This window comes from Somniosus microcephalus, chromosome 8, assembly GCF_052327205.1.
Source record: "Somniosus microcephalus isolate GS21.2 chromosome 8, FLI_Smic_1.0, whole genome shotgun sequence".
NCBI lineage: Eukaryota > Metazoa > Chordata > Chondrichthyes > Squaliformes > Somniosidae > Somniosus > Somniosus microcephalus.
In genome coordinates, this window is record NC_140994.1 from 197,107,905 (window position 1) to 197,120,394 (window position 12,490).

The 12,490-nt window shown below is 47.1% G+C and overlaps 1 protein-coding gene across 1 annotated transcript in view; it reads left to right on the plus strand.

Annotated features, from left to right (window-relative positions):
- The window catches only part of LOC147114017 (glutamine--fructose-6-phosphate aminotransferase [isomerizing] 2-like), a 103,091-nt gene that overhangs the window by 58,583 nt on the left and 32,018 nt on the right, over positions 1 to 12,490 (plus strand). Inside the window, exons 13-14 of the mRNA XM_085995532.1 lie at positions 9,778 to 9,898; positions 10,169 to 10,326. Of these exons, the coding sequence (XP_085851658.1) occupies positions 9,778 to 9,898; positions 10,169 to 10,326 (279 nt within the window). The remainder of the gene's footprint in view (positions 1 to 9,777; positions 9,899 to 10,168; positions 10,327 to 12,490) is intronic.

Here is a 12,490-nt window from a genome sequence, read left to right on the forward strand (position 1 = left end):
CACTGGTGTCCATTAATTTATTTTTATTAATTAATAATTAATAAACCCTACTACACCCAATAAGATTTATTACTGCTAGTCAACTTTACTAATGAAACCTTACAATTAGTAATATGTTTCCTGGGCTTTAAAAGATAAGAGAGGTGAGCAAAATACTCACCAACCAATCACCTACCCTTTTCCCTGTGATGTCACCTTTTATTTTTCTCCGAATGCGGTTGGGGGGTGTCACAGAGCCGAACTCCCGCTGGTTCTCTGACCCCGCTCGTGCAGCTTTTTAACTCCTGCTCTCCTGGAGGCTGACAAAGATAGAAAAAGAAGAAAGGAGCACCTCCCTCCCCGAACTCCTTTACTCACCAAACTCACAGGTTTACACTCTTTTCCAAGCTACACTCTAGTCTCCTTTATGTATACTACTGAGATTTAAATAAGTGAGCTCTCTGGCAGTTACAGAACCAGATTGGACCAGTTAATTAATTAACTACTCTCACCTGCTCCCCAGCACAGAGCTTGCTTAGCCCTGCCTAAGCCTGGAAGAAACTTGAAACTTAAAACTTGAAACAGTAAATTTACGTTAAATGCTAATTGCAAGCACGCAAGACTAGATTTTATTAAAAAAGAGATTAACCCTTAAGATTCACTCCCTTACTCACCAAACTCGCAGGCTTACACTCTTTTCCAAGCTGCACTCCGTGACAAACTGCACTCCAGGCGGGCCTGTAAATGGGTACACAGCATGCCCACTTGAAACATGTAGGAATGCTCCTTACATACGCAAAACCTATTCTGGTTTCGGACTCCATTTGGAATTTTCAGGTACAAATGGGGAGAGCATGGTGAGCGGCATAACCAGTGATCCTTAGAGACTGTCAGAGGATGCTCAGAAACACACTACAACTTTTTGGGGGGAATTTTGTGAGGGAGGCCAGGAGGAGCAAAATTGCTCCTCTAGCCCCACAAAAATACTGTGGCCTGCTGCTGGATGGTCCCCCCTCCCCCTATTTACTACTGACATCCAGCTTGGCTCACCCATAGAACCACCAGATTTACCACTCCCCAGTGCAGCAAGCTGCCTGCTAGTGGTCATTGACCAGTCTCCAGTTCATCCCAATTATGCTGATGAGGCCCAATCCTGAAAATGGTTCCAGCCTCCTGATGCTGGCTTCAGGCAGGTGACGTGGCCTGTTTTGGATGAAAGTTAAAAATCGTCCTCTCTGTTGCACAAGAAAGATTCTGCTATTCAGTGCAGTGATGATTCAATTGGAATGGATACTCATCCATTTGTATTTGATCCTTTCCTGAATTGAAAAGCTGATCCTAATTATTTGCTAATTCTCACTGCATTTCTTCCTTGCTCTTGGCACCCATGATATTAGGAACAGAAGAATGAAAATGGGGTGGTGTTTGGGGGAGAATTAAGCACAAAAATTAGTTTGAGATGAATTGAAGTAGATTGTTAAAACCTCTGCTTAAAAAAGGATTTTTTTAAAGTGCAAATATCTTGCTAAACTACCAGTTCCAAGAATTCAGCCCCAGTTTTATTGTGTTGGAAAAAAATCTGGCGGCTGAAATTCCACTCCCAGGTGATTGCCACCAGCAGAGAAGAGCAATCTCCTCTGGTTTTCCAGGGTCCCCTTATAAACAGCGCATCACACCAGTCATATGTTGCTTATCAATTACTCATAAAAGACGGAGAGTTAGGAGAGTAACTAAAGGCTTTTATTAGCAAAGAACAGAGCATGCCTCTCGTGGTCGACTGGGTTCCAAGAAGGCAGGGGGCTGCAGGTCAATCACCTTTATACCTGGGCCTGTGGGTGGAGCCAGCCGAGACATGTTGAGGCATGCATAGGTACAACAATGTGCAACAACAACAACAACAGTGAATAACAATAACAGTGGTTTACCACATTCACCCCTTGTTTAAAATTGAGTCCGGCGGGGTGAAGTGTACTAAAAGTTCGTGTAAGTAAGTCTATCAGGTGGCCTTGTATGCCGTCCTGATCGTCGTGGTGGCGGCGGTGATGGTGCAGCATCCAACATTGAATCTGGCGTCTCATTGAGTGGTTGGGTGATCAATGACGGGTCCTGGGGCTGCGGCATGCCGTCTAGTGGGGTTGGGTTGTGGGTAGTGGTGGATGGCAATGGTAGTGTTTCAGGGGCACCCAAAGGTGCGAGATCTCGTGTGGGGGCTGTGTCCTCCCGCCCGTCCGGGTACGCTACGTAAGCGTACTGGGGGTAGGCGTGGGTAGTGGTGGGTGGCGAGGGAGGTGTTTCGGGAGCACCCGAAGGTGCGAGGTCTCGTATGGAGACTGTGTCCTCCCGCCCGTCCGGGTACACCACGTAAGCATACTGAGGGTTGGCATGGAGGAGGCTCACCCTCTCGACCAGGGGGTCCGTCTTATGGGACCTCACGTGCTTCCGCAGTAGGACGGGTCCTGGAGAAGTCAGCCATGTCGGTAACGAGATCCCCGATGTGGACTTCCTGGGGAAGGAGAACATTCTCTCGTGAGGGGTAGCATTGGTGGCTGTACAGAGCAGTGACCGAATGGAATGGAGCGCCGCAGGGAGGACTTCCTGCCAGCGAGAGGTCGGAAGGCCCTTAGATTTCAAGTTTAAAAGGACTGCCTTCCAGACCGTCGCATTCTCCCTTTCCACCTGGCCATTCCCCCGGGGGTTGTAGCTGGTGGTCCTGCTTGTAGCGATACCCCTCGAGAGCAGGTACTGCCGGAGTTCGTCGCTCATAAAGGATGAGCCCCTGTCGCTATGAATATAGCTAGGGAAACCGAACAAGGCGAAGGGGTCATTCAGACATTTAATGACCGTGGTACTGGTCATGTCTGAGCAAGGGATGGCAAACGGGAAACGGGAGTACTCATCAATTATGTTGAGGAAGTACACATTGCGGTCGGAGGAGGGGAGGGGCCCTTTAAAATTGACGCTCAGCCGTTCAAAGGGGCGCGTGGCTTTGATCAGGCTTGCTCTGTCTGGCCTATAAAAATGCGGTTTGCACTCGGCACAGATTTGGCAGTTCCTGGTCATGGTCCTGACCTCCTCGATGGAGTAGGGCAGGTTACGGGATTTGATGAAGTGAAAAAACCTGGTGACCCCCGGGTGGCAGAGATCATTGTGGAGGGTCTTCAGTCTATCGACCTGCGCGTTGGCGCATGTACCACGTGATAGGGCATCTGGGGGCTCATTGAGTTTCCCGGGCCGGTACAAGATATCGTAATTGTAGGTGGAGAGTTCGATTCTCCACCTCAAGATCTTGTCGTTCTTGATTTTGCCCCTCTGCTTATTATTAAACATAAAAGCTACTGAACGCTGGTCAGTGAGCAGGGTAAATCGTTTTCCGGCCAGGTAATGCCTCCAATGTCGCACAGCTTCCACAATGGCCTGGGCCTCCTTTTCGACAGAGGAGCGTCGAATCTCGGGGCCCTGGAGGGTCATTGAGAAAAAAGCCACGGGTCTCCCCGCCTGGTTAAGGGTTGCAGCTAGGACAAAGTCGGATGCGTCGCTCTCCACTTGGAAAGGGATGGACTCATCCACTGCGTGTATTGTGGCCTTCGCAATATCTCCTTTTATGAGAGTGAAGGCTGCACAGGCCTCTGCTGTCAGGGGGAAGGAGGTGGACTTGATGAGGGGTCTGGCTTTGTCCGCATAGTTGGGCACCCACTGAGCATAGTACGAGAAAAACCCTAGGCATCTCTTCAGTGCTTTTTGGCAGTGGGGGAGGGGGAGCTCCATAAGGGGGCGCATCCTGTTGGGGTCGGGGCCGATGACTCCGTTCTCCACTACACAGCCAAGAATGGCAAGGCGCTTGGTACGAAACATACATTTGTCCTTGTTGTATGTTAGGTTCAGCCGCTGGGCCGTACGGAGGAATTTCTCTAGATTAACATCGTGGTCCTGCTGGTCGCGGCCGCAGATGGTGACGTTGTCTAGATAGGGGAAAGTGGCCTGGAGCGCGTTCTGGTCAACCATCCGGTCCATCTCCCGTTAGAAGACTGAAACCCCGTTGGTGACGCCGAAGGGAACTCTGAGGAAGTGGTAGAGACGACCGTCAGCTTCAAAAGCTGTGTACTGGCGGTCCTCAGCCCTGATGGGGAGCTGGTGGTATGCCGACTTCAGATCAATCGTCGAGAACACCCGGTATTGTGCTATCTGATTGACCATGTCAGATATGCGGGGGAGTGGGTATGCATCTAGCTGGGTGTAGCGATTGATCGTCTGGCTGTAGTCAATAACTAGGCGCTGTTTTTCGCCAGTCTCCACTACCACCACTTGTGCTCGCCATGGGCTGGTGCTACTTTCAATAATCCCTTCCTTCAGGAGTCTTGCTACCTCGGATTTAATGAAGCTCCTATCCCCGGCACTGTAACGCCTGCTTTTGGGAGCGATGGGCTTACAGTCACGGGTGAGGTTAGCGAACAAGGAGGGGGGGGGGGACTTTAAGGGTGGAGAGGCTACAAATGGTGCGCGGCGGGCGATTTAAAAGCTGGCTGCAGACTGTGAGTGGGGGGAGGGGTCCATCGTACGCTAATGTGACACTCTTAAGGTGGCACTGAAAATCCAACCCCAGTAGAACGGCAGTGCAAAGATGGGGCAGGACCAGGAGTTTAAAATTTTTGTATTCTGTGCCCCTTACTGAAAGGGTCACTACACAGTAGCCACCGACGTCCGCTGACTGGGCTTTGGAAGCCAAAGAGATCCGATGTCGCGTCGGCAGGACCGGGAGAGAGTAACTGCGCACCGTGTCGGGGTGGATAAAACTTTCCGTGCTCCCGCTGTCAAAAAGGCAGGTAGTGGCGCGGCCGTTTACCGTAGTGTCCATCATGGACCTGGACAGTTGATGAGGGAGAGATTGGTTCAGCGTCACGGAGGCCAGCGTATGGTCGAGCGAGTCGATGTGGTCGTCAGATGAGGCGGTGGTTGAGTCCGGGTCCCCCGTGGTTGAAGTTGGAGACGTCCGAGATGGCGGACAAAATGGTGGCGCCCATGGTCCCGATCCCCACGCGGCTGGGGGAGCCCAAGATGGCGGACAAGATGGCTGCCCCCACGGTTCGCACGCGGCGCTGCTGGCGTTAGCGGTTTTACCTTTGCAGGCGCTGACATAGTGTCCTTTCTTCCCGCAGCCGGAGCAGGTAGCGTTTCTCGCCGGGCAGCGTGCTCTGGGGTGTTTTGCCTGGCCACAAAAATAACATTTCTGTGCCTTGGACATCGCAGCAGCAGTTGAAGGTGGCGGTCCCATGACCCAAGGTTGTGGCGTCCACGTTGCGGAGCAGTTAGGGGAGAAGGCGTCCATATTCCTGTGGGCCGCGTTGAGCGAGAGCGCGAGGGACACTGCCTTTCTCAGGTCCATTTCTCCCTTTTCCAACAGTCTCTGCCGGGAGTAGTCGGACCTTAGACCCGCAACGAAAGCATCTCGGATCAGTCCCTCCGTGTGTGCTGCGGCTGATACTTCTTTGCAATCGCAGTCTCAGCCGAGTATCCGTAGTGCCCGTAGGAAGGCCTCCACCGATTCCCCGGGCTGCTGTCTGCGGGATCTTAAGAGGTGCCTGGCATAGACCGTATTTACCGGGCGTGCGTATTGCCCTTTTAGCAGATCGATAGCCGCCGCGTAGGTCGCCGCGTCCTGGATTATTGTATAAACTTGGTGGCTCACCTTTGAGGCCAGGATTTCCAACTTGTTTTCGTCCAGGGTCACAGTTGAGGCTTGCAGGTAGGCCTCGAAGCAACGCAGCCAATGCGCGAATTTGGTAGCCGAACCCGCTTCTTGGGGGTCTAGGTCCAGGCATGTTGGTCTGAGGGCTCGCAGCAGCTCCTGCTGCTCAGCGTTTGGTGCAGCAGCCTGCTGTTCAGCGTTTGGTGCAGCAGCCTGCTGTTCAGCGTTTGTCGACATTTTGTTTTTGCTAATAAAATTGATGCGCTATCAATTACTCATAAAAGACGGAGAGTTAGGAGAGTAACTAAAGGCTTTTATTAGCAAAGAACAGAGCATGCCTCTCGTGGTCGACTGGGTTCCAAGAAGGCAGGGGGCTGCAGGTCAATCACCTTTATACCTGGGCCTGTGGGTGGAGCCAGCCGAGACATGTTGAGGCATGCATAGGTACAACAATGTGCAACAACAACAACAACAGTGAATAACAATAACAGTGGTTTACCACATGGTGCACTGCCAGCACAGTTTACATCACACGCCAGAGTTTGACAGGGGCAGGAATTCCTTAGCAGAGCTTTAAAAGCATCTTCTATAGCTGTACTTGCACTTCTTGTTTGGGAGGTGGAGGAGAAAGTACAACCAATTTTACTGACCAAATCCTGGAGGTGATGTTAAGTGAGGTCCTGGCAAGGAAGTATGCCATTTTTGGATCTGAGGGGCACCCTCCTTAGCGAGCTGCAGCCAGTGTGGCCTAGGAAAGGTGCCTGAACAGGTCAGTGCAGTCTCTGCAATAAAGATGTCATCCTCCCAAATGATGAAGAAATGTAATAGCCTTAAGAAATTTGCCAAGGAAAGTGAATTCTCCACTTACCTTATGAAGGAATAACCACATTCAGAAAAATACACCATCCTATGAACAGAATTTTGATTTATTAAAACATGACATACTGGGTCTGGAAGCCTTAACAATCAAAAGATGTAAACAGCATACAGGCTTTTGAGATAAGATAGGTTGTTGACACTGAATCCACTTTGGTGTCAAAAACAGGAAGGCAGATTATTATCTGAATGGCAATAGATTGGGAGAAGGGGAAGTGCAACGAGACCCGAGCGTCCTTGTGTACCAGTCGCTGAAGGTAAGCATGCAGGTGCAGCAGGCGGTTAAGAAGGCAAATGGTATGTTGGCCTTCGTAGTGAGAGGGTTTGAGTACAGGAGCAAGGATGTCTTGCTGCAGTTGTACAGGGCCTTGGTGAGACCACATCTTGAGTATTGTGTGCAGTTTTGATCGCCTTATCTGAGGAATGGTGTGGAGATGCCGGTGTTGGACTGGGGTGGACAAATGTAAGAAGTCACACAACACCAGGTTATAGTCCAACAGTTTTATTTGAAATCACAAGCTTTCGGAGCGCTGCTCATTCGTCAGGTGAAGTGGAGAGATGCATAAAGACACAGCTTATATAGTCAGAGAGTAATGCTAGATGATTACAGGTAATCTTTCTAACTGCAACATTTGACCCCTTGTGACCCCACCACATTGTTCTTTGATGTAATGTTTTCCTGACTAACCTGTTTGGACACCATTCACACCTTTGATTGCTGTGGTTATCTCTGCCGAGGTGTGATAAATGGCAGTTAGAAAGATTACCTGTAATCATCTGGCATTATTCTCTGACTACATAAGCTGTGTCTTTATGCATCTCTCCACTTCACCTGACGAAGGAGCAGTGCTCCGAAAGCTTGTGATTTCAAATAAAACTGTTGGACTATAACCTGGTGTTGTGTGACTTCTTACATTTATCTGAGGAAGGATGTTCTTGCCATGGAGGGAGTTCAGCGAAGATTCACCGGGCTGATACCTGGGATGGCAGGAATGACGTATGAGGAGAGATTGGGTCGATTGGGCTTATACTCGCTGGAGTTTAGAAGAATGAGAGGGGATCTCATTGAAACTTATAAAATTCTGACAGGACTGGACCGTCTAGATGCAGGAAGGATGTTCCCGATGGTCGTGGAGTCCAGAACCAGGGGTCACAGTCTAAGGATAAGGGGTAAGCCATTTAGGACAGAAATGAGGAGGAATTTCTTCACCCAGAGAGTGGTGAACCTGTGGAATTCTCTACCACAGAAGGCAGTAGAGGCCAATTCATTAAATATATTCAAGAAGGAGTTGGATATATTTCTTAAGGCTAAAGGGATCAAGGGATATGGGGAGAAAGCAGGGACAGGATACTGAATTTGGATGATTAGCCATGATCTCATTGAATGGCGGAGCAGGCTCGAGGAGCCGAATGGCCTACTCCTGCTGCTAGCTTCTATGTTTCTATTGAAGCAGAGGGTTAGAGCTTCCAGAAAGTCTGAAGTATTGGAAAGAGCACAATGGTATAATGTTAAGGTGTCATAAACCAACACTTCGGGAAACAGAAACGCAGAACATTAAAGAAACATATGTCTTCATAAATATGACATCAAATGAAACACGGAGACACGAGTCTGTAATACAACCAACTGAGGTAGCTAAGAAGACAATGATGTACCCGGTTGAAGTGTTTTTAATTTACATGTTGTAGAAAGATACAAACAGAAGACCTTCGTAAGAATGGCATCAAATAGAACCACTGCTGTCACATTGTTTTTATGATAAGCTTGAGACACCTACACAGCAGACATAATTCTGCCAGCTAACAGCTGAACTGACTGTATGAATAGAAGGAGACAACAGAAAAATGACTAGCGATAAGTAGCTTACATCAGCAGAAAACTTCAAAGGTTATACCACTGCAGAAAGGGTATAAATATAGAACTTTCAAATAGCAAGATAGATTCGCTGGAAGGGGCAAAGCGATTCTCACGCTTCAGAGGCAGGCTCTAAGTCTTTAACTCTTTGAGTCTCGGGTATCAAAGGTATTTGATTTTGGTGGATATCCTGAATAAGACTAAGAAATGTAAAAATGTAACAAAGTTAAGATTTGAGAATGAGGATCTCTGATAAGAATTGTAAGCTATTTGTATTTGGAACTGTTAATGTTGCGACTGAATCACCAGCTGTAAGTTACATGTCGGTTCTTTAATAAATCTATTTTTTTAGAATTGTCTCACATAGTACCTCTGTATCAAACTCAATCTCTGTATACTCTTTGGTGAGGAGTTGCAGAATTCTGGAGGAGTTTTTCGGACCCTCATAATATCCGGAAGGTTACAGTCTAGTTAAACTTATTAAAAGTGCTATCTGGAGGACGGTAACATCTTCAGGTCATTCCTTTCCTTTAGGGAGAGATAGTCTGAACCTTTAGACCCAATTAAGCGTCTTTAGGATTTGGCTACCTCTAACTTTAGTTGAAGGTGAACGTCTGGGGAATACACCCGATCTGGGGTAGCCCAAAAGGGGCTAGGACTAGTAACAATCCTTTCAATCTCTTTGTAGGGATCTGCACTTGCATGCCTGCAACACACTCGTGCTTCCCCTCAATCAGCTGCATACTCACGTGAGATGCTTTCTTACCTTTTATAAACCCTTGGCTGTCTCTCCCACCTGCCCATATTCTTGCATGACACACCTTTCATCTCGCAGAAAACATTTACCTGATGTGGATAGGCTCACAAAAGATGTCCCAGTATCCACTTGCAAGTTGTCTGTTCTTGTATTCCTGTTTAGAAAAGCACAGTTGCCAATTGCCTAGCTTTGGTAGGCTTAAGGAAACTGTCGGCATTTCATTGATGTCTTATGATTACAGGTCAAGAATGCCCACAATAGAAAAGAGACATTATGCCAAGGCTCCATCTGCCCTATTAGATGGATGTAAAAGATCCCATGGCACTATTTGAAAAAGAACAGGCGAGTTCTCCCGGTGTCCTGGTCAAAATTTATCCCTCAATAAAAATCACTAAAACAGAATGGGCTGTTTCTGTGCTGTTAATTCTATGTTGTATCTGGAGTTTGTTCATCATAGTTGAAGAACAGTGAATGATTCTAGAAAGCTTGAAAAAACTAGCTTAAACTGTGCATAAGTATGGATATTTATGTAGTTAGGAATGGTTATCCTTTATTTTACAAATGCTATCTTGTAACCAACGTAGATTCATGCTTGATCATTTTATCCAATATTTTTGGTCAATGTAGACACGTCAAGTATTGGAAGAACTAACTGAACTGCCAGTGATGGTTGAACTTGCCAGTGATTTCTTGGACAGAAGTACTCCTGTTTTCAGAGATGATGTCTGCTTTTTCATTAGCCAGTCAGGTGTGCATTAAAACCTGCTTTTTGAAGTTTGAGGTCTTTTATTATTTCTTGTAATAACTTGCACATCTGCATGCAATCATGAGGAAAATATCCTTTCTGCAGTTCTGAAGAGATATCTTGGAATTTGCTTATTGAACATTATTCATTTGGAAAATAAATTTATCTGTAGTAATTTTGTATTCCTGCAATTTAACTGATTTTGAAGTGAACAAAATTTATTGTAAAACAATGTAATTTTACATTATGCTAAAATCTGTTTCTATTTAACAGGTGAAACTGCAGATACTCTCATGGCTCTGCGATACTGTAAGGATCGTGGTGCCTTGACTATTGGCGTTACAAACACAGTTGGAAGCTCTATTTCTCGAGAAACTGATTGTGGTATACATATTAACGCTGGACCTGAAATTGGAGTGGCGAGCACAAAGGTTAATGAGTTCTTTTAAAACAAGCAATGTTACTTTGTATTTGTGCTTTGAGTACTTTAGAATTTTGTGACGAGTAATTGTCTGTTTACAATTTTGTAATATGTACTACAGTATGATAAAATAGGGTGTGACAAGAAAGTTGTTTTTTTTAAAAACAGTCTGAATTGCCTCTCTAAAATTTCAAATTATACTTTGTGCTGGACACTGAATTTTCTAAAAACAGATTTATAAATCATAGCTTTCATAATATTGGGTTAATTTAGAACACTTGTCAGAATTAACAAGAGCATCACATTTTCTATTGATTTAATCTCCTCCTATTGCAGTAGTTTGATGTACAATGCACTCAGAACTGAATGTCACACCTGAAGTGTGAAGATTTGTTGCACACCGGATGCAAGACTTTATAAATATGTTAGTGATAGTTTATTTGCAGTAAATTGTTTCTTATGCTGGTATCATGTTCCAAGATTCATGCACCACTAGCTGTGTCGGGTTCTCACTTCGGCCGCGATTTTCTCAGCGGCGTCGGGATGGTGGCGAGAGAGCTGGTTTCCAAGTTCCCGTCCCGATCCCGGCTGCAGCCGCTCTGACAAAGGGATTTTCCCTTGATTGGCCTTGTTCAGCCCGCCCTGCGGGCTTCCCGGCCAATTAACAGGAAGCGGGTCTAATGACGTCATTTGATGACGCATCATCAGCCAGTTTCCTTAAAGGGACCACGGCCACATTGAGTTTGACTGTTGTTCTGTTAGTGTTTGACAGCATTGAGGTGCTGGAATCACTGACGAGTACTGCACAAAAGTGGATGCTTTCACCCAGGCTCTCCAGTGACTCCCTCCATATGCTTATGGAGGGAATCACAGCACGCAGGGAGGTTCTCTTCCCTTCCAAGGGCAGAAGAGACCTCTCCAGGACACCAACGCAGCCTGGTTGCATATTGCACAGGAGGGCAAAAGCAGGGATGTCGTCAGGGGTCCCTGGCTGCAATGGCGCCAACCTTTCAATGATCTCAGTGGTCACGAAACATTACTGTAAAGCCACACTCAAACTCACCCTGCTGTGCCACGCAACACATCCCCATCACTCTGCCTACCATACCCTACTCCTGCACATCCTTACTCACACCAACTTACCTTGCACCTCCACCCAACCCTCTCTACCTACTTTATCACATCCCCATCTCATTAGCCACCCATCACACTCGCCCTCATCCTACTGCAAGCATACCAACTAACAATACACAAGGGTAGGCATTTGAGAGGTTTAGCCAATGTCCATGTGAAGTTTCTGGTAATGTGTTGTCATACAGTGAAATCTATTTTTCCAACACTGCCCTTATTGGACAGATCTGTGCGCACCTTGAGAAGTGTCTTACTGAGTTCAAGTGAATGTTGAGACATAACTCGCCCCCCGCCCCCCAAGCTATAGTGACGAGTGTGCATGGAATGGCTTGGACATTAAAGGGGTGCTTCACGGTGCTGGTGTAGGATGGTGTCAACCTGGCGCATCATGTGGCAGCCAGGGTTTACAGCTTCAAGTGAAGTAAATCTGGCCATGGTGATGCCGTTGCTGGCCTCCCAGGCAGCAATGTTGTCAGGGGCTGATGCCCTGTGTTCTGTGCAGCATCAGGTGATGGTGGAGAAGGTTGGTGTTGGGGCTGATTGTGGAAGGATTCAGAAGACCAAGGTCTGATTTTTTCAAGAGCACCGATGTTGCTGGAATAGAGGCAGCTGCAGGTGAGATGACAGAAGTGATCTGTCAATGGTGAGAGAGGTTGTTCCAATGAGGTGGCACTGGACATAGTTAGTTGCTTCTAAACACTTGCAAGCTAAAGAATTCTCTATGTATTACAAATGAAGTAACCAAAGATTTCTGCGCTCTGAAACTAACCATCTGCAACAGCATCCTTTACACCACTTCTGCAGCTATCAGCTTATCAGATACATCAGAGCAGACTCAAATCACGCCAGGTTGAGCTGGCGTGTTCCCCGAACAGCGGGTAACCCATTGGGGAGCACGTAAAATTGGAAGGAAGCCTCAAAATACCATTAAATTGGCTGTTAACAAGCCATTTAATGAGCTCAATTGTATCCCCCGCTGCTTGGTGTCGGGTCAGATCTCCGCTGACAGACCCGACACCTGTGAGACTCGCATGGAGGCGGGT